The sequence below is a fragment of the Oxyura jamaicensis genome, chromosome 27 (genome assembly GCF_011077185.1).
Source record: "Oxyura jamaicensis isolate SHBP4307 breed ruddy duck chromosome 27, BPBGC_Ojam_1.0, whole genome shotgun sequence".
Lineage (NCBI taxonomy): Eukaryota > Metazoa > Chordata > Aves > Anseriformes > Anatidae > Oxyura > Oxyura jamaicensis.
Window position 1 is genome coordinate 4,707,406 of NC_048919.1, and position 21,686 is coordinate 4,729,091.

Here is a 21,686-nt window from a genome sequence, read left to right on the forward strand (position 1 = left end):
CCATCCCCATCCCTCCTGCCCCAGGAGGAGCTTTTTGTCCTCTCCTTACAACCAGGTGAGCAGGGGCTGCTGCTTTCTTGCTGTGTGGGGGTGTGCTGTGAGCCTTGGGCAGCTGCAGCCTCTCCTGCTCCCCTCCCAGCTCTCCTCCAGCTCACGTACAGGTTAAGAGAGGCACCTTGGGAGGCAGGAGACCTTCGCACTGGTGCGGCGATGCCGCTGTCACCCCGGCAGCTGCGGTCCCGGCTCTGTGCTATAACCCGCTAGCTGGCGCAGCGGCTCTGCAGTGAATGCTCGAGCATGTGAAGTGCTTCTCAAGTGGTTTTGGTTTGTTCCAGGCTGGGAAAATGCAGCTCTGACAGCGGAACAACGGGCTGCGGCTTGCAGGCAGCAGGTTGGGTTTTGTCATTCAGAGGCTTCAAAGCGCTCCCGCGCTGCTGGCGGCTGCCTGGGTGCGAGGCTGAGTTGTTGGAGGTCTGTGCTGAGAAAGGGGGCAGGAAGTTTTCAGTTCTATTTATTTGCGAGAATTCGTCGCCACGCTTGACGCGTTCCATCGTCCTTTACGGAAAGCCTCGTGCTTGGGGGCAGGCTGAGGCTCGCAGCGCCTGGGTCAGCCGCTTACCTGGGGGTGTCTGTGCCCAGAGCATCCGAGCAGGGGGGGAAAGGTGTACAAAAAAAAGGAGCAGGGTGAAAGAAGGGCTTAGTGGTGGCCGTGAATGTAATGCTCCTCATGGGCTGTTGTGGCTGGGGACTGTAAAAAGTACAGGTGGGGCCAAGGGAGAGCTGGTTATAGGGGTTTGTAAAGTTTGAAGTGGGATGGTGATCCTTCAGCTTGGGAGAAGGGCTGGAGCTCCAAGCAATGCTGTGCCAAAAATAAAAGCAGCAGCTGCCTTTTGGGTTGTCTCAGGCAGCAATGGGAGGAGTTCCACTGGATGGGGAGAACTCATGTCCACACCAGGCCGGAGAGAAGCTGCTTCGCATCCCTCTCTTTCTTGAAAGTCTGCATGGGATTACAGACAAACCGCTCTGCAATATGATATGGAAATGTTTGACCTATTTTTCCACGTTTTAAAAGCCCACTGAAAACCCGAAGCACTACAAGAGCTTTCTGTAACTGCATTTTTTAAGAGAGGGAGGAGGCAGCAAGTGCTCGTTTGTGACTCACTAGCCATTACGCTCAGTGCCTACTTACTGCTTTTTTCCCCATAATAACTTATGTATGTGGCATTCCTCTGTGAGATGCTCTGTTGTGAAATAGGCCAAGGAACACAGGGAACAGTCGCAGAGCCCTTCTGCTTAATCTGTATAAGCCTGAGCGGTGCACACAGTGTCCAGTTGGTGGCTGAGATAATCAGCCTACAGGCAGTTTAAATGCTCGTTACAGTACATTTTATTCGTCAGTATTTAATAAGTAATGATTCTGAAAAGCTCGGAGCGTGGTCTGTGCCCGTGCCGTCTCCTGCTGTGTTGCTGTCAAAATGGATAAGTTTAACTGGGTTGAATCTGGTTGATTTTTGGATGAGTACCCACCAAGGAATTTCTAGATGCCATAAGAAGTTGCGGTTACTGAGCGGGAGGTGTTCTTTTGCTTGACTTACTTCTACACAGAGCAAAAAAGGAGAGGAATTGCTCTGTGGGAAGCTCGACAGGGCTTTCCAGGCCTGGTGTGTGCATGCACAGGCGGCGGGGTGCAGAGTCCCCTTCAGTCTGGTCCTGGGGGGCTGCAACCCCTGTGCACAGGCGGTCTCAAATGGGACCGTGCTGGTTGTTTGGCTGCTCCTGGAGTGAGAGGTGAAGGAGGGGGAGTTCTCTTGTGCCCCTCGACAGAGCGACCAAGGAGTCTGGAAGGCAACAGCTCTGGCAGGGAGCAGCTTACAAAGCTTAAAGACAAGTTGTAAAAGCCTGTTCTTGTAACTCCGCCGTGGCTCAGAAGCCAGCCGCAGAAGGGATGGGTAGGAAGGCTGCGTTACTCGTGATCTTCTTGAAAGCAGCAAAACACAAATCAGAACCTTTGGTAATGCCGCTTTGTGAGCAAAGCGATCGACTGCTGCAGCTACAGCAGCTAGCCTTCAGGAGCAGATCAGAGTAAGTCTGTTCTGGGAAGAGAGCTTTCCTGTTATCTCAGTGTTTGGCAATTTGTATCTCGACTCGTTACTGACCTGGTGAACCTGGGAGCTCACAGCTGCTGTAAGGGGATGGATAATCCTGTCCAACACACTTGTGGGGCCAGCAGAGCTGTGCCACTCGTGTTTGCTCAATGGAGGAGAAGATGCAGCAGCAAACAGGCAGAGAAGGCTCAGCAGCCTCGCTGCTTCCCTCCCTGGGATGTGGGCAAGGTGAGCCACAAAAGCAGGATCCTTGCTTCTGGCTGGGCTGCGGGACTCGGTGGTAACCCCCCCGGTTTGGGGGATTGGGTCTCGCTCCACGCTCCCGGTGCAGAGCTCCCACTGGTGGCTGCAGCACGGAAAGCCCCGCGTGGAGCCGCGGCTGCTCCCAGCACATCGGCCGGTTCTGTGCTGGGCAGGCTGAAGCGTTTGGGGCACAAAGAAAGAAACAGCAAAATACAGAGGAAAGAGAATTTATGTTTTTAAATCGCGAAGATTAAATACTTACTACTTCTGAGTAATTTCACCCAGGTATTATTAACACAGATTCTGGCACATGTCGCTATGGCTTGTAACTCCGCTGCAGCTCTGCCACCTCTCCCTGAGTTGTTTGTAGCTCCTTAATGATCTCTGGGTAAACTGCAGCAAAAAGCTGAGGCTTGTCTGGTGTCACCACCAAGAAACAGACTCCTTGCACCCCCGGCCATGTGACAAACTGCCTCTTTTTTTTAAAAAAAAAGTTACTTTATGTTGCATGAACGCTTCATTTTATGCATCACTTTTATAAGTGTTCCCTGAATACAGAAAATGTCGGGGTGCGTGAATGAGGGAGTTTGGCTGTCATTCAAAAATTAATGTAGGATTCCAGAACTGGTAGCTAAAAATGAAAAGTACATCACAAAAAACAGTGCCTTCATGGCTTCTCTTCAGTTTTCCAGTTTCTATTGTATGTTTATTAGCAAAACTTTGCTCCGTACTTCTTGACGTGAGGCCTGGTACAGATGTGGCAGGTGACTTTGTTGTTAGAACTGTACGTTCCGGGCTCACAAACCACTGCAAAGAGAACAGAGTTTGTCAGCTCCCCTCTGCCTCATCCACAGGATCCCACGGGTGCTGCAGCAGAGCCAGCCCTTCCCCAGCCCCCTGCGCCTCCCCCAGTGCCCCCAGGACCAGCAGTGGTGTGGCTGGCAAAAGGTTCCCTAAAGCAGCTGAGGGTTTTCTAGCCATGCTACCGTTAAGGTAATTGTTTTCTATTTGCCCGATATGCTGGGTGTTGTCACTGAGCAGTGGCCTGGAAGAAGGAACACTTCTGCTCCCATTTACTCTGTTTGGAAATAGTTTTATCTGCTGACATGCTAACAACCATTGCAAACGCTGCCAGCTCGCTCTTCCACATGGCACTTCTAAAAAAGTCTGATGGGAAGGGATGTCTTTCCAAAAGGCGAATGGAAATATCCTGACTTCTGCCGCTGATGTTTACCAAATAATTTTCAGAGAGGGCTGTGATCAGGGCTAACACGCAATAGGTAAATAAAGTGCTTTTACTTACCACAGCAGCCAGCACAGTTCTGGTGGGTGACATCGTTTTTCCCAAAACCTGGCCGGCAGCTGTCAACGTGGGTAACTGAGAGGCTGTTGTCCACGTAGTGTATTGTAGGGGCAGTTTGAAACTCATGCTTCAAAGCATATGTCTGCCTACTGAAAAACTCTCCAATCCGATCTCTTGCCTGGAATTCAGAAACATTGGAAGAATAAAGAAAATAGTGGCGGTTTTGATTAACGATGTCAGTAAATACCTCATGGTGTTGTCCTCCCCCAGGCTGTCACCTTGACTGGGAATTTTCCTTTGGCTGCAGAGGGCCTGGGATCAGGGCAGTGTGGGATGTAATAGTATATGCTAGCATTAAGAAGCCATAGATAACAGATCTCAGAAACTGGCTACAGTAGGTTTATTTTAAATTATGTTCCCTTTACTGAGTCATAAATCAAAGATTTAATTTAAAGATCTGGAAGTTTAATGTACTAACAAATGTTTACATCTGATTCCTTATTTTTGAGGTAGTATAATGGGAACAGTAAGTCTGGCTTTTTTTTTTTGGTGTGGATCAATTTGACCTTTAAAACAATTTTCCATTCTGAACTTAATTATCTGATCTCTATGAATCATCTCTTACAATGATATTAATCCCCTAAAATCTGGGGGAAGCTGGATTACTACCAGTCAAATCTGTAGATGCTAAGGCAGGAATTTGTGTTAAACATGCGGAGAAGACAAGGGTGGCTGACACAGAACCTCTTGGACTTTCATGTTTGTTGCATCTTCACAGTCATAAGGGACCTGTTGGCAAACTTCTTCCCATCCGGGTGCAAAAGGATTAACTATTGGTGGGGAAAAGAGAGAGGCATTCACGTCTGTATTTAAGGATGTATTGGTGAACTTACAGCAGCTATCTTCAGGTTCATTTCAGGGAAAACAAAAAACAACAAAACAACAACAAAAAACAAACTTCTTCACCGAATGCTTCAGCATTTTATGTTTCATCCTCTCTAATTTGTGGAGAATGGTGATTTTGTTTTCTTTTCCTGTCACAAACCCTAGTCAAGATAGTGTTTCAAAAAAAGTTTTTTACTTGGTGTACTTGAATTCTGAAAAATGAGTCACTGACAGAAGGGAGGGGGGATGGTCCTGGTGGTTTCTACCAGTTACTTAAATTGTGCTCTTCCAGTAAGAGGCAGAAGTCAGCCAATAAAATAAGGGGGGGGGGGGGGGGGGGGGAACAGGCTGAGATGTGAGGAGAAAGGAACTAAACTCTCACATAGCACCCTCACTCAGTTCAGAGAGGACTGAAGTCACAGGAAAACTTCAAAGCTTTGTGTGCCCGCTTTGTTCCAAGCACCCCTGGACTTTGCCGAGGGGAAAACGGCCACCAAACTGTTCCATAACTTGTTGGGTGGTTCTGCTTGGCAGGTGATGAGAACAGATACAGGAGAAAATATGGTCAAAGCATTATTGAATAATTTCCTTTACTTGGCGATAAAAATATCTAAGTTAGGGCAGCTATCAGGGCTGATTTAACCTCTTTTGCAAGGCAATGCAGCCACTTCAGTATTACCATAAGGGAACTGTGAAGCTCTGGCTTTTTACCTCTGTGAAGTTTCCTAGAATCAAGCAAAACCACATAGGTCACAGGTTTATTAAAAAAACAAGTAATGAAAAACAATAGGCCATTTTCCTTTTACAATTATATTCGTGAAAAATCGTATCTATTCAACTGTCTCTTTTTGGTAACTGTTCCAAACTGAACACCTTGAAAAGGATTGTTTCTTGCTAGGGCTGTAAGTACAGTACTACGCATTCAGCATATGAACTGCATTTTAGCTCCATCTGTGGGCTAGTAAGAAAAAATACAGGGATCGCAAATAAAGGGCAGCGACTTCTGCAGGTATGCTAGATTTTAATATTTTTCTGATGTTTGTGGTACATCCAGGTTATTTATAAATAGAAATGATCACTCCCAAACAAATGCTGAAATATGTTACCTTGAAAAGTGACAAACAGCTCATGCAGGAGGCCTTGGTTTGGTATCCGGATGGAATGGCATTTGTACGATGACTCTACGATGTGGCATGTCAGATCAGAAATTATGTTGTCTAAGATTTTATTCAGTTCCTCAAAGAACTGGTCATTAGCTGCCAGCTCACATCCCTTTGTAGTAAAGCGAACAGATATCTGGTATGCGTGGTCAGCTTCCCTGTATGCTTTTAAGAAAATAGTTTGTGTATGAGTTCAGCAGTGTAATCACTCAATCTTGTACAGTGCCTTATCTTCTATATCAGTGTACTTTGTATCAGAAATACATGCACTTATTCAAAAGTAAACAAGTAAATAGTTTACTCATTAACCAAAGCAGAACAAACTTATCCTTGTTGTAGCTGACTCAAACAGTAAGAGACATTTTAGTCTGAAATATACAGGAATTTGTGCTTGTGTCACAAGGCTCTGCTCCTACACATTGAAACAAAAAAGGGGCAAATAGATACGCTAGTTCTGTATTTATTTTACTATGAAGCCGTGTTACTGAAACAGATTGGGTTGATGCAAAAACACTATGCAGCTAAGGTGTGGGAGGGAATGTTTTAAAAATGATTGAAAAAGGTTAGTGTTTTTGAGCATTTCGGAGACGTTATTTTGTGGGTGGAGAGGCGATGTTGGTGAGCAGTGGTTACAAAGGGTGGAGGAAGGCTTGAGTGTACTGCTCAAGCTCATTCCGCATCGGCATTAAGCTCAGTATGGTAATCTCTTTTGTAGGAGACTGTGCTCAGACCTCCTGAGCTTTCTTTTCAGATCTTGGGTAACACTGGAATTACCGTAGTTCACTTGTTTCTTGTTGAAGGTAGGGGTTATTTTATTCTTTGAGTTGCCATATGTTCGTGACAGCAGTCATTTAAACTTTTTCCCAAGCTGGAATTGATATTTGACTATCTACATACACACATTTCTCTTCTGGTATAGAATGTTAACAATCTCTACCAGGCCTTGAAATAAACACACCTGTTATAACCCCACCAAACTGCAAAGGCTATGTGCATTGGCTTACTAGTAAGCAAGTAATCTTACCGTACAACATAAACTTATATGTCTCAAACACGTCTACTTCTTCTTGTGTCATAGTTTCTATGATTCTGTGAGAAAGAGTGCAAGTGTAGGCTCCAGACATGGACTCCTTAAAACCCATCAGCATCAACTTTCCAGTTTCTGTAAGATTCGCATATATTTGCCCTAGAATAGAAACAGGAAATAGTTGATCACTGGAAATACTTGGTTTCTGATGCTCTGCTCATTTAGAACACTTAAAGCTGAGGCTTTTAGTGCATAATGACACGTTGATTTGTGTTAGTCTGAAACAGTCTAAAATTTGACCTCTTAGGCTTGCTGCAAGTTTGCTTTTATCTCAAGCATTTTATAGTTTTAGAGGGAGAAAGGAAATGTAGTCTGTTGGAGTTTGTGGAAAAATCTGATAAAGGGCCACGTGACTGTTGGACCCACCACAGTACTGCAGGGTAGCATCAACAGAAACAAGGAAAATACGTGATTTCATGCATGGGAACTTATTTAGCCATTTGAGGTCAACTTTTCCCCTTGTAAATAGAAAAATTAGTTTTCTATCTCAGCATATTTTCCTGATTTCAGAACCCACCCCCAAGAGGCAGAGGCTGTTTGTAAGTTTGAGTAGAAGTACTGTAAAAAGCCTATTCTATCAGTGACTTGGAAAAAAATGGTGAAGGCAGGAAGAGTGGAAATTCTTTGTAGTCAGAAAAAAAAAAAAAAAAGTAACTAACCTTCTACATTTTTTCCATCTGGACCAATCCACAAATACTTGGGATCTATTATTTCTTCTTGAGAAAGAGACAAATCCATGCATACCAGAAATGGGCTATTTGTAAATACTTTAACATACACGCTAACTGCAACACAAGAGAATAAGGTAAATGACATGGAATGAAATGGCAAAGTACTTCAAAGCTATGCTTAATGTAATGTTAAGCTAATTTTTCCCGTTGGGACTAACGAGAAGGAGGCTGGTCGTGTCTCTGCTTGCTGCTATTAACAGCTGGAACTGTCCACGGGGCGGTGGGTGCTGACTGCGGGTAGCAGAAACCACCAGACCAAGCTGCAGGGTCCCAGCACCAGATTTTGAGCTTGGGTTTGAGTAGCTGAGCAGGCAACTCTCTTGTTTAGACATGACATCTTCCACGAGTGCACCACAGGACAAGTGTATTTCTCAGCCTGCACCATCTCGCTAATGTATGCCGTCAACCGTATTCCAGAGCCTCCAGCAGTAAGCTTAGAGGAGACTGGTTGCATCGCTTCCATGCATAGCATTGTTTACATAATGATCGCTGTACTTAAATAGCATTTCAAAAGTCTTGTAAGACTTAAATATATTTATAATCTGACAAATTTACCTTCACGTTTGATGTCAGCATAAATATAATTATTTTGAATTAAGCCAACAGAACGTAGCTCTTCTTCAGGTACAGCACTTGCTGTAGGGAAAAGGACTTAAAATATTATATGGAGAAATTTAAATGCATGATTATTAGCCATTTATTTTGCCCTAGCAAGTTCCTGCTGCTTCCCTTCTTCCCCCTTCCAAAACATGACTCCTGCTTGTTGCTGGTTTGCCACTTTCTGTTGCTTTAGTGCCCAGGCTGTGAATCTGTTTTAATACAGTGTTCCAGGCTAGCTGAGCCTTTCACTTTACAAAAATAAAATAAAAAATCCAGCCAGAAAGCTAAGGCTCTTTGCAACGGCCTCGTGAGAGCCTTGGGAAGCAGCAGGGGTGCAACATGGTGACTGTGGGTGGGTGTTGGGCTTTCAAACATCTCTGAGCCTCTGCCTTTTGGGAAACAGCAGGCAGATGCCTGAGCACGAGGGGTTGTGTGCGAGACCCCCACAGACTGCTATGGCAGTATTCCTACACTCATCCTGACTGCTGAGGCTCTTTGGGGCTGCGGTGGCAGACCAGGACAGCCCTGCTTGACCGTTGCCTGCCTGGAGTCAGGCTGAAATGGCACTGCTACCTCCCCCCCCCCCCTTGCCACCTCATGGCTTTTATCAAGTGCTGAAGGTCGGTCCTGCAGGCCACCACAGCCCCCTCACCCAGCAGCGCTGCCCCCATCCCTCGGTACCACCGGACCCTGCAGCAGCCCCCCTGAGGAGAACCATGCCTGGGGTGGGCCCACCGCTGCGGGCCTTTTGGTACCTCCAGCTAGGGCACCCCAGCCTGCTGCCACCGCCACCACCACCGCCATCCCCAGGAGGCCTCGTGGGGGGGAGCACGGCCTCCCGCCGCCCCCCGCCATGCCGCCCCCGCACCAACGGCCGCCCCGTGAGGCCAACGGCCGGGGGGTGCCAACGGCCCTCCCCGCCTGCCCCCCACCCTTTCCTTTCCTCGGGGCCGCCGCTCGCTTCTGCGGAGCCTCCTGACAGGAAGGTGGGGTCCCCAGCCCCACACGCAGCTGCCTCTTTCCTTCCCCACCCACACCCTGTGCTTTTTTTTCTTTTTCTTTTTTTTTCTGTTTGTTTCACAGGCGCCCCTAAAGCCTGTGGGGTGCTCGGAGGCAAAGGCCAGCGCTGCTCCCTGGGTGCCAGCCGCCCCCCTCCTGGGAGAAGCCACCGAGTCGCCCTTCCACTGCATGCAGCAAAATTTATTTTTGACTCAAGGTGGTGTTTCCAGCTGTGTGGGCTACGATAGGAAACTATGTGGGGGGAACAGGTTCAGGCCTGGCTGTGGTCGGCCCCGTAACCACAGGGGCGCACCGGCTGCCATCTCCCGTTCCACGCACGGTTCCAGCGCTGCCAGCTCTGAGGAGCTAACGGCACGGCTTGCATGCCAGGGCCGCCTTCACCTGCTGGTTTCTGGAGCGAGTCATTGTGGGACGTCTGCTTTCAGCTTAAAAGCAAAAAATATTCCTGCCAGTCGCTGTGAGAAAGACTGAAAATAAGATCTGGGCATATCCTGTTGGCTCGAAAACAGCCGGATGGCATATTATTGAAGTACGTGGTGGTTTTCAGAGTCAGTTACATGTTTTGTAAGACTTGCTTATGACTTCTAAACTAGAAGTAGAAATACTGAGTTTCTTGAATGCACGTAAAAATATTTGGGAAACAGCCCTGCTAGGGTGAGGAGGGTACCTGCATTAGACCACACTGAACAGCGTGAGATGCTCAAGATCAGGAACTGTGGCCAAGCCTTTGGTAATTAGCTAAATTACACTTGTGGTGCAGCCCCTGATCATGCCAGTGTCTGAAAATGATGTAACAGTATTTGCCTAACAAATAAGGAACCAGCCAACACAGGAATTATAGCTATTTTTATAGATAGCTGTGAAAGTTTGATTTAACGCTTTTGTGTAGAAAAGCATTTAAGTTACAAATTGTACTTATTAAAACATGAAAATGTGAAAAAAAGATCTCAAATTATAATGGAAAATACTTTTACTCATGCCTGGTGTTACTTGAAAATAGTGTCCCCTTCACTTTATGTCTAGCAAGGCTCCTTGCCCTTCTAAATGCATGCACTGCTTCACCATTTCACTTCTCCCTTTGCAGGGGAGTGACTACGCTTTGTTCTTCATTAGACCGACATATGAACTCTCAGCTGGTTCTTTAAGGTTAAATAACTATGTCAGGGTTTTCATTCTTAATTTCCTTGAGCTGCTGAATAGTTTATAGCTAGGACCACCTCAAAAGATCCAACGTTCCCGTGTGTTGAATGTTCTCAGTTTTACTCAAAGTTAACATTTCACGCTTGTGCTGTATAAGCACAATGATTCAGTTTTTAACGTGTCTGCTATGAGCTAGTCACATTTTAGTCTGAACATCCTCTCTTCCTAAGGATGTTTTTTACCCTACTGTCATGTAACTGTCCTACACAGCCCTTCACTTGTTAACTATTACAAAGGAGTATCTTTACTATGAAGAACTTTCTGCATTCTTCAATCTTTATAAACTTAGGCTCCTGGTCTGAATCTTTAGTCAAATGAGTCATTCCTTTCGGGGTCTCATATTTCTAAGTTAGACTGATAAATTGTCATTACAGGTTTGTAAACCTCAGGAAAAACAAACCCAATTTAGCTTGAAGGACATGGTAATGGTAGGGACAGATTCGATAGGACAGAATGTGAAGTCATGTATCTGTTACCTGGTATTTGTGCTAACAGTTGCTTCCCCCTGCCTAGGGGGAAGATAATGTTATAAAAGGGTGAAAATATTTACTGTAAACTTATTCATGGTGTGGATAGGTATCTGATCATTAAAAAGGCAAATACTTTATCCTCGGAAGCATGTAGAGAGATTTCTAGGAGTACAACATCATATTGAGGACCCCTGTGGAGGTCTGGAGAGATGTTTTTCTGAGATGCAGATCACAAATTTTGTCTCTAATCTTTAAGGTGGAAGATCTAAAGGGGTGATAATGCAAAGGAGGGCCATGATGAACATGGTGACGCTTTTGATAGGCTGACAGGCCTAGGCTCTTTTGATTTCTGCCCTTGAAACAAAAGCAGAGGGAAGAGGTATAACTGATTCTGTGATTATCAGGTGATAAGAGTAGCTGAGGGAAAATAATTTAAATTAGAGGACAAACCTGGCAATAGGAGAAAATATCCATGAATAATTCTGGGCTGGAAACTGAAAAGGTTCCTGATCATCAAAGCAGTAGATTCCAGGGCCTGCATACAACTTAAGGGAGCAAGAAACCTTAAACAGGCATGGCTACTTCTGGAAGGGGAATACAGGGTTGTCTGCAATAGTAGAGAACAGGGCTTGGTTATTCCAGATGTTTTTTTTTTTTTTTTTTTTTTTTTTTTTTTTTTTTTTTTTATCATTGTTTTTCCAGACTTTTTTTTAGAAGTGTTGGAAGAGCACCAACTTAAGAAGCAGTCCTTGATGCAATGCAAAGAGAATCTTGTCTCTGCCTAATTATCACACACCAGAGCTATGGTAATTTGCATTCACGCTCGGTTTCTGTATCTTCCAAGCAATCAGGCTGGTTCACCATCTCACTTGCCACTTCATTAACATCTAAATCCTCCAGTTGCATTAGTAATATTTCTGATTTCTGGACCCCTTTGTGGAAAATGTATGTAGTAAGGGAATAAAATGCATTAAGCCTTCATCAGTTTTCTTACCCCCAAACACTCATTTCTCAGTTTTAAAATACAGCTGAGCTGGTGTTTTTTTCTTTTTACAAAAAGCACAATGGTGACAAAGTAAGTAGAAAGCTGTAGTAAATAGATGCAGCAATAACTCCAGTGGTCCAGAAGTACACCTGCCTTAGTCATACTGAAAGCCATGAGCGAGCCTGTTATCTGCAGTATTTTGAGTTTATTTTCCTTTTTCACTCTCTGCTGTCTCTGGCTCAGAGTTTGAAGCTGCAAACACAAACTGTGTTGATGTCAAAGCATGCCAGGTACTGACTACCTTGCACTGATGTTCTTGTTTGCTATCTAGGTCAGCTATTATCTCGAGGCCTTTTCTTGGTAATAACCCCGGGCTTTTGCTGAATCAAAATGCCATGACTATTGTTGAGCTTGCATATGAAGTGAACGCTGCATTGGCCTGGCACGCCTCAAACTTCCTTGTGCGGAGTGGGCCTCCTTTCAGACTTCGCTATTAGGTGTGCAAGAATGATAACCTAACAATCCCCCGGGGGTACTTTGAGGGGAATCCATCTTTGCTTTAGTTTATTAAAACAAAACTTTTGTTAGCTGTTTTTCTTAATGCAATAGCACTGCTGATTAAAAGCCAATCAAGCTGCAAAATCATGAATCTTCTCTCATGAGCTAGCTTTAATATACAGTCCGAAGGGTGCAATCCATTAACAAGTAACGTAAAGAAAGCAGTGCTTGTTTAACAGTTTTGAGAGTTCATTTCCATGCTTACACAGTGTGTAAACAGAAATAGGCCAAATTACACACAAGGGAAACTACATGGAGAAGAAGTTACTCTTTCATGTGTGTGGGCATCACATAGCATGCAGTTGCCACACCAGTTCTAATAAAGTCTCAGACTGCTTTGCCCTGCTCTGTGAAATGAGTCAGAAGTCTGCCAATGTGAAGGAGCTCCACGTCACCCTATTAAACTCTACATATGAATAACTATTGTCCTTTGAATGACCTAAGCCAAATCATCACAAGCAGCTTTCCTGCAGTGTTTTGGGTGTTGGTGCTTGCTGCAGACTGTGAAGACAAAGCTCCCTAAAACCCTAAGCTCCTAGCAGTGCTTTTTGATGGCTTTCCACAATGGGTGACGGCTCTGCTGCTCTCGCTGGTGGCCCTTCAGCAGGAGGGGATGTCAAATGGCTTCCCCTGAGGCAGGAGGAAGCAGCGTGGCCTTGTTTGATTGATTTGCAGATGGGGATGCGAGTTGGAGGCAGATGTTGGGTAGCTTGAGATGGGATGGGTGACTGGGGAGCTGTGGGAGCCTCCGGCTGCCTTGGCTGCGAACACAGGCACACACTTGAGAAGTGTCACCCTCGTTAGGTTGGCATCTTTCTCCTTGGCCCCAATCCTGGCAGCATGCTCCTGCCACAGCTCCGTCACCAGGGGAGCCATCTCCAACGGTGGGGAAAAAGCGCATCCCTTCCCAAACCGCAGAGAGACGGATCCCTGCACAGCAGAGCATCGCAGTGCCCCCAAACCCCCGAAACCCCCCAAACCCGGGGGATCCCCGCACGCGGAGCCACCCGAGGACACAACCCCGGGGGCGGGGGGGGGATGCGCGGCGGCTCCGCTCCCCGCCGCCCGGCGCCGCTCTCGGCCCGCCGAGCCCCGGGGCGGATGTGGCGGTGCCCGCGGGCGGCGGCAGGGGGCGAGGCCGCCGGGGCTGCCTCCCCCCGCCCCGTCACACCGGGAGCCGGGAGCGGCGGCGGCTGGAGCATGGAAGGTGAGGAGCGGCCCCGCGGTGCCTCCCGCCGGGGCTGCAGCCTCCGGGGCTCAATTCTCCCCGCGCCGTGTGATTGCACGGGAAGCGAAGGAGGCTTTTTAATTTTATTTTATTTGTTTTGGCTTCTTTCCCTCTCTCCCTTGATTTCAGCAAATTTCAGCAGCGAGTGTGGTGATAAAGCTGGGTTGTCGAGCCTTATCGGCTCTTGGTGTTGGAGGTTCTAACGAATCCAATGGCGCGTTGGTTTCTTTTCGCTCATAAAGCACACGTGTAACTTTTCAGGACCAGCAAAAAGCAAGTTGCGAGTTAATCTTGGGCTACAGCGTGGCTTGCTTTTGAAGAGAAGCAAAATATTATTTTTAACGGGCAAAAAAGCTTTGCAAAATATCACTAGATTTCCTACCCCACAGGTGGATGTTCTTACTGTACTAATCCAACTCCTCGTTTTAAAGGCTTGAGTCCGCTGGCGCTCAATAACGTGAGGTTTGGGGTTATTTGAAATTAGTTGCAATTGTCTATTTACAAGCATATTCTTCTTTGCTGAAGGATTTTAAAACGCTTGTCTGCATTTAAGTAATTTCTGTAGAATCTGACTTAACCGAGGTTAACGCTGCTGGAGAGCTGCAGCTAATACTCTGAAAGAAAGGGGCTGCTGGCTCTTGGGCACCCCTCAATGCAGCTTCAGTGCCTTGCTTGGTCGGGTCGGGACCGCTGTGTATGGCTGCAGGAGAGGAAAGCTCTTCAGGTGTGTCGGTAATTTTAGTCTGATTAGAAAATGGGCTTGTTTCTGCCACTGCAACTGTAATAATTTAAGAAGTCACTTTCCGTCTCCCTGGTTTTGGTACGCTTACAAGTGAATGTGTAAGTAATCCTTTGTTTTTTGGTGCTGCATGTGGGGATTGAGGATCAGTTAATGTCTGCGGTTGTTATGTTCAGGGACGTAGTTAATTTAAAAGATGGCATTATGCTGTACTACCTCTGGACACAATAACCTCTACGTATCCCTGTTTTTGTGGGTCTTGAGTAAAATCTTAGTTGTGCTGAAGTCAGTGGGAAATTTGTCGCTGAGGAAAAGGGGCAATGTTTCTTTCCTTGGCTGTCCGTGCTCAGTGAGAGGATGCTCAGTAGGGTCGCTGACTGGCTAACAGGCGCTTGCAAGAGCCGGTGTTTGAGACCTGGGTCCTGTAAGCCAAGATCTGCTCTCTTTCCTTGGGTACATCTCTTCATGACTGCTTCATTTTCTCAAAGATAACAAGAACTAACCCTTCTCTGTCGTTTCCATTTGTTGTGCTGGGATGAGCACGTTGAGTTACTAGAAGATGCTATGCTGTTTTCAGAAGGTTAGTGCTACAGCACAAGCAAAATATTACCCTTACTTGCACGCTGGTGATCGGGTTTTCTTCCCAAAATAACATGTGCATCTAACCTACCTCTGTCATTTCCAACAGTGCATGGTGCTTAAGTGCAGAGAAGTATTAGAGGCCCTAGTATTGAAGGTGTAAAGTGTTTATTTGGCTCAGATACTTTTTTTCAGAAAACTGTTGAGACTGTAAATGCTGAAGAAGGCCATTCAGTGGCAGGCGCAGATGGGTTTCCTCTCTTCAGTCGTATAATGTAGGCTGAAGGTGAAGAGCACAGTGGGGTGGCAGAGGCTTGCTGCTGTCCCCAGCAAAGGCACTGGCTCTGCTGCCAGCTGTGAGGGACCGGGCTGTGGGGATCTTGGGGCAATGGCCAAGACTGGTGTGGTATAATTTTGGCTTGCTTCTGCCTCTTAAGACTTTGCAAAGGTGAGGAAACTAGCTGTGCCTGCTCCATATGCTGTGATAGGAGGGCTAATAGCATACAGGATTTAAAAAGATGCCCCCTTTGCGCTGCTGTTGGGTTGAAAAATGCAGCTGGCAGTAAAAAGGCGATGGCCTGGTTTTCACTTTGCAGGCACACAGGTAAGGCTATAATAACTCGAGACATACCTCCAGTTCTGCTGCCTGCAGTTCTTTTTGTTTGGTTCAAATACAGGTAGATCGTTGCGTTACTTCTATAAACTGGTCAAGTACCAGGATAAAACATAAATACGGTTACATATTGAAATGCCATAATGCTTCTTTACCAAGCTATTTGAATATCTGTTCTCACTCTGGCTATTGGCGCAGAACACAGGATGACTAAGGATTGGTTTCAAAAGCACATGCATTTTACTTCTGCTTTGTACATGAGCATTGTGCGTCAGCTGCAACACACACGGGACAAGCATCTCCTTTCCATGCACCCTAGTCAGTGGATCTCTTTGAAGCTCGGGAAGACTAACGTGTTGCGTAAGTGATTTCCCGTGTTGTGCTTTTCTGAGCATTTGGTAGAAATGTGGTCTTTGTACAGAACCAGGGATGGAAGCAACCTAGACCTTTTCCTTCTGTCACACTTAAGGGACACAGTGAAGGATCTGGCTGAAAATATTTTACTCAGGAAAGAGACCTGAGGTTAACCGTTGAGAGACCACTAGGACTGTGAGAAGCGTCTTAGGACTGGTACCATAAAGCAGCCAGGATGAGTGGCTGTTGAGGCTTAAAAGCGATACAAAGACCGGGATGTTTCTCCATGGAAAAGAAACGTTATATAGTATGTGGCTGCTCTCTTTGGAAGGATTGTACTGCCCAGCAGCCCATCGCGGACAGGAATTTGTACTGTTTTAAATGCAAATAAATACGTAGAGGCAATCTCGGCATGAAACAGATGGGTGTCTGAGCACTGGCTGCGTGGGTCCTGCCAGGGGCTCCTCGCGGGGCTCTGGCTGTGCCATTTGCTGGCCCGTTATCCTCTGGGGGCAGCTGGGGGCTGGCTGCTAGGGGTGTAACACCGAGCCCCACGTGCAGAGGCTTCTGCTGGTGCAATTCACCCGGCAGGCTGCAGACACGGACGCATCCCTAGCGGAGTGGCTGCGTGGTGGGGAGGTGTCCCGGTGAATGCGGTGGTTTTTGAAACAATCTGTTGATACAGGAACAGATGCGGATTTCTCTTAAGTGAAACAGCCTCAGTGGGGCTCTAAGTTTTGGTTTCAAGACCCTCTGCCAGCCCCTGGAAGGCAGAATTGCTGCCGAGTCTTGAAGCACGCCCCCACCCCACCCGTGCGGGGTGCGTTCTTTTTGCTAAATCCTGGGGCTTTGGCCAGTTTAGTGCTTTACCAGCCAAACGGGGCTCCTGCAGATGATTTCTGAATGAAATTAAAATCAAGTTCAAGGATTACAGAATATTGGGGATTTGATTGTCTTGCCTAAAGATTTATTATTTGCACAGTTGCAAGGATTTGTTTAATTAAAGTATCTGCATTATTCTGGTGTAAGGTTAAAACCAATTCAGGGAGAATTTTGTTTGTGTACCATGTATTTACTGATGTTTCCCCCTCAGTATTCACAATGTAAATCGGTCCATTTGCTTCTTTGTTCTTCACTCTTCCTGGTATGATAAAATGAAACAAAGACAAATAAGAATACCTAATAACCCCGTAGTTACAGCTTTTAAATTCAGACTCAGTAAGCATTTGAACTTCTTGTTACTTAATTCCATGACCTTGCCCATGACACAAGTTAAGACAACGTTCCCACTAATAAAAGAAACTTAATGAAAAGCTTCCATTCATGCTACGTTTGCATGAAGGGACAGGAGCCCTGATTTAATTTTAGGACACATTTCCTACGTGCTAATAGCTTAACAGCTTGTTTTCAGGCAGGAGTTGTGCCCTGAAGAGCTCAGGCTACTTCTGGATGGTTTGAATCATTGCTAGGTCCATCCTTCCATGATTTTTTTCCTTTTTTTTTTTTTTTTATTTCTTCTTTTGTTTCTGTTCTTTGGTAAGAACATGCTTAAGGGTAATGTACTACATGTATCGTGGGAGCAGAATACTTGTGTTTAGGAGACAATAAAACCAAACATTAAAAACAAAACTTTTTTTTGGGATAGATCTCTTTTTGCTTTTTTTTTTTTTTTTTTTTTTTTTTTTCTCTGAGTTTGCCTGTATTTTGGACACTTCAGTCCATGCTCTGTTCATGCAGTTTTTGGATAGCCCCATCTGATGCTAGATGTCTCTCCTGCAGAGTTAACAGAGCTTTATACTTTGACGTTGTGGAGACCACAAAAATGTTCCATATGTAGTGGTGGTAAAGATAGATAATTACAGGGTAAATGTCACTAGTGGTTAACACCTCACGGCCACTGTATATGCATTTCTCTTATGTAACTGTCAGGAATGAATTTTACGAGTCCTGCAGCTATTACCTTTTTTATGTACAAAGATGGTAAAAGATTTTCAGATCTGCAAAAAAAGAGGAAAAAGAGAGAGAGGAAAGAAAGGGGGAAGGAAGCAGGTAGCCGTGACACTGTTAAGAAAATGAGCTCCGCTATCAGTGATATCTCAAGACAGCAAGGCTTTGAGTACAGCCTGGGAAGGTCAGAGCTGTGCCCCCAGCTGGAGTCACCACCCTGGAGGGGGGCACTGGAGGGGGGGATCTGCAGCTGACGTTGACTTCAGAGAGGTCTGCCGGGTGCTCAGCACTTCTGGAAACCAGGCCACATCTGCAGTCCTCTTAAAGTTTTTTAAATTCCTGTCGCATGATTCCTACCAGAATTTCCAAGTGGGAATTAGACCCAACTGGATTTTGTAAAGATTTTGGGGTCTTTCCTTTTTTTATTGAAAAAGGAATTGAGAAATATCTGGTACTTCATGCTTTATAGAACTTTACTTCGCGTAGAGTTACTACCGCTATGCTGTGCTCACAGGGTGCAAAATGAAGCTAAGCTGAACATGTAAATAATTTTCATTATATATATGTGTATATGTATTTGAAGTTAGAAGATAATACATAACCCATCTTTTGGACACATGACAGTCAGTGCTCAAGATATAAGGAAGTTGTACAATGGACCATAATTCTGGTAGTAATTTCTTTGAGAATTTTGCTTTTTCAATTTTGCTTCTAGTCAAGAAACCAGGAATTTGTAAGATTACTAGCTATGTCATGAATGGCTCTACAAATATTAAGCAACTCAGATTGCTTTTCTGTGTCTCTTGCAGATTCACAGGCTGGTATGGACCTAAGTAATGCTCAGGAACAGCCCATGGCTGCAGGTACTACACTGTTCAAGTTCCATTCTCTTACTCCTTCTTGAAAACTTTCATCTTAAATGGAGAAAAATATAAGATTTGCAGCTTGTTTAGATTCCCAGGACACTGAATAACAGCTATTAAAGGCAAAAAGTAAATTCTAGCACTGAAATAAAACTTTAAGTTCAGTATAATATTGGAAAATGATAATAAAGAAAAAAAAACACTATAGTTGTAAGTTTTGATTAGGGAAGCAAGAATAATTTGATTCTTTTGGTTGACTGCATTTCTGAAAATATGAAAACAAACCTTTTGTGCGAGTTAGACAAGTGTTTTATACTCTTGCTAATCAAAAAAATAGAACTCTTTCAGATCCAATGTAATACTTAGCTTGAGAAGCATTGTTTGTTTTACTATCCAACTGTTCAAGTTCACAGCAACTGTTTAAATTGCTTGATTTATTAAAAATTCACAGGATTGTTCACAGAAAATGTCAGTTTGTTGTTTAAAAAATTATATATCTGAAATTTAAATAAATATGCTACCATAGAAAAGAGGCATGGAGTCCTGGCACGTACTGCTGCCACAATGATCATCTGAAAACTTTCTGATAATGTTGATATTTCAAAAGATATGTGCAATAAGCTGAGAAGTGCAGTTGGATTTGAAGTGGCAATTTCCTGGACTGGGGCCAGAGTGAATAATATTTTGCCCCTGATGAACAAAGTAGAGCTGTAATTCCTCTTGCATGCTCTGAAGAGCTTGTTTGCTTACCTGCTGGCAGCAGTTACTAGAATAGATACAATATATTGAGTTACCTGTGAAGTCATTGCTATTTTGTTCTTATTTGGGACAATATCCGGAACAGTTAAATTTGAGAAAAAGCTCAGGATTTAAAGGTCTATACTCTGTGTGAGAGTTTGTGTATGATTTCCAGCAACAAATCCACTCAGTGAAATTGCAGCAAGCGCATCTGTAAGAAGAGCATTGTGAGTACTGGAAACAATACTGGGAGTTTGCAGGTACTGAGAGGCAATAACTTGGAAATAATGGAGCATTGATAGTTACTGTTTTTAACAATTTGCTTGTTTCAGAAGGACAGGAAGTTTTGACAGACTGTAATCTGAACAAATCCCAGGAAATGGAAAGTATGGAAAACGTAGAAGATATGAAGGAACTCAATCAGTCTAATGAAGAAGCAGGAGGTAAAGTGGGGACTGAATTATGAATAATAATAATAGTTATGGTTTATTTTTATTCATCTGATTATGTTCTAGAGTAATTACAAAGTTTATTCTGGATGATAGCTCTGTTTTGCCTGCAAGTCTGTAAATGCAATAATGGTACAATTAGTTCAGAGCATTTTAACATGCTCTAAAGGAGGAATAACCATCAGGGAACCTCACGTGCATTTTAGAAAGGCCACTTATACAGCATCTATGAAATATGGATAGCAAGATTTAAAAAAAAAAAAGCTCGTGCATATGGTGGCCTCATTTAGTGTGTGTTTTAGCACGTGAACTCTTAGAAGTAGTTTGCATATGACAAATGCATGCATTAGGTTAGTGCTTTTAATATATTGTTAAGCTACATCACAGCTTTTTTATTTTTATTTTTTTGAAAGAAAGGACGGGTTATCTCAAGTTCATAGGACAGCTCAGCCCTGTAGAATTTAAAACTAGCAGTAATCTCCTGCTTTAAACCAGGGGTGAAGAGAAGGTTGGTCAGTTTACCAAGTTAATCATTTAGCTCAAGCAGTAAATACTTCCTTTGCAACTCTGAACGAAGACACAGGTATGAGTAAAATACTAAAACAATATGAGCTATTTCTAATCTAAGAGGTCTTACATAAAAGCATACTTCTGTGTATCTTTAAAAACTAGTAGGGCCTCTTCACTTGTTAGATATAAGATAAACAGCTCCTGGACTTAGGGCAATCTTACAGGCTCTTGGAATTTAGAAATTGCTTGTGTGATTTTGGATATTACATACAGATAGAGCAAGAGACCTTGAATTTCCTCCTTGATCAAGCAGCTCATAAAATCACAGCACTAATAAACATTCCTGCCAGTGAGCTGAGCATGTTCATTTATGCCAGTTCTCAACCACAAACAGTGAAAAATGCCGCCTGGTAGAGGATGTGGTGTGCATACACTGAGGAAAAGACATGCATTGTTTTACCAGTTTCATGCTGCCTTTCAAGTACAGCATGTCCATGGCACCACAGCAGTGTCAAGACAAATTATGTCTGTGGCTTTGGTTAGTAGTTTTGAGGTAGGGTTCACGTATCACATAAATCAAGTAAATCACTAAAGGAGTGTCTCTGTTTTGGTTGCCCAGGTAGCTTGGTTGTTCCCTGTAACATAAATGTGATGACTTTATTTTGGACTGCAGTGAAATGTTCAGGTTTCGAGCTTCCACATTATTAAAGATTAAACGTTTATTTACAAAATAACAAGTACCAAACAACATAAAGCACTCAAGGGAGTACTGCACTAGCAGAAGTGGCTGTGCAGAGGGTGAAAATAATCTCACTTAGGTATGTACGGACAGCACCGGTGTCGAAGTGGACCAGAATCTGGCTTTTCTTGACAGTCGATGGAAAGAGCACACAGGTTTCTGACCAAATCTGGCTTAGGATGAAGTGCCTGGTGTCCCCAGAGCAGCTGCTGCTTGTCAGGACTCCACTGAGAGTCAGCAAAAGCTTAGTATAGATGCCTGCATTGTAGAATCTAGCTTGGGCAGGTGAGTTCTGCTCTGCTTACCCTAAAAAGAGAAGTTTAATGTTTTTAGCCACAGAATGTGGAAGGCTTGAGCCTTTTCTATATCCAGGGCATCTGACATCTCTTTCAGATCCCCTAGCTGATGAAATAATCACAGCCATAGTCCACGTATTTTTCTATCCCTTACGTGATTTCATAGATCACAGAATATCCCAGGTGGGAAGGGACCCACAAGGAACAGCGGGTCCAGCTCCTGGATCTGCACAGGACCACCCAAAACCTAGCCCCTGTGTCCAAACGCATTGTCCAAATGTTCT

General features: G+C 44.5%; 2 protein-coding genes across 9 annotated transcripts in view; one reads left to right on the plus strand and one right to left on the minus strand.

Annotated features, from left to right (window-relative positions):
* The first annotated feature begins 135 nt into the window (after positions 1–135).
* The window catches only part of IKZF3 (IKAROS family zinc finger 3), a 49,111-nt gene continuing 27,560 nt past the window's right edge, over positions 136–21,686 (plus strand). For 2 of the 8 annotated variants that reach the window (XM_035347575.1, XM_035347580.1), the window contains exons 1-3: positions 13,371–13,554; positions 18,617–18,670; positions 19,741–19,851. In XM_035347575.1, coding sequence (XP_035203466.1) covers positions 13,386–13,554; positions 18,617–18,670; positions 19,741–19,851 — 334 coding nt within the window. In that variant the 5' untranslated portion in view covers positions 13,371–13,385. Of the gene's footprint in view, positions 284–13,370; positions 13,555–13,852; positions 14,300–15,613; positions 15,867–18,616; positions 18,671–19,740; positions 19,852–21,686 lie in introns of those variants that run through there. The other 6 variants (XM_035347581.1, XM_035347576.1, XM_035347583.1 and 3 more) reach the window with 6 other exon arrangements.
* Positions 3,027–8,969, minus strand: ZPBP2 (zona pellucida binding protein 2). Its single transcript, XM_035347618.1, has 8 exons — positions 8,870–8,969; positions 8,070–8,150; positions 7,443–7,568; positions 6,721–6,882; positions 5,643–5,861; positions 4,396–4,481; positions 3,652–3,829; positions 3,027–3,155 (listed from the first exon to the last, which is right to left on the minus strand). The coding sequence occupies exons 1-8, from the start codon at positions 8,967–8,969 to the stop codon at positions 3,058–3,060; spliced, it is 1,050 nt and encodes a 349-aa protein (XP_035203509.1). The 3' UTR covers positions 3,027–3,057.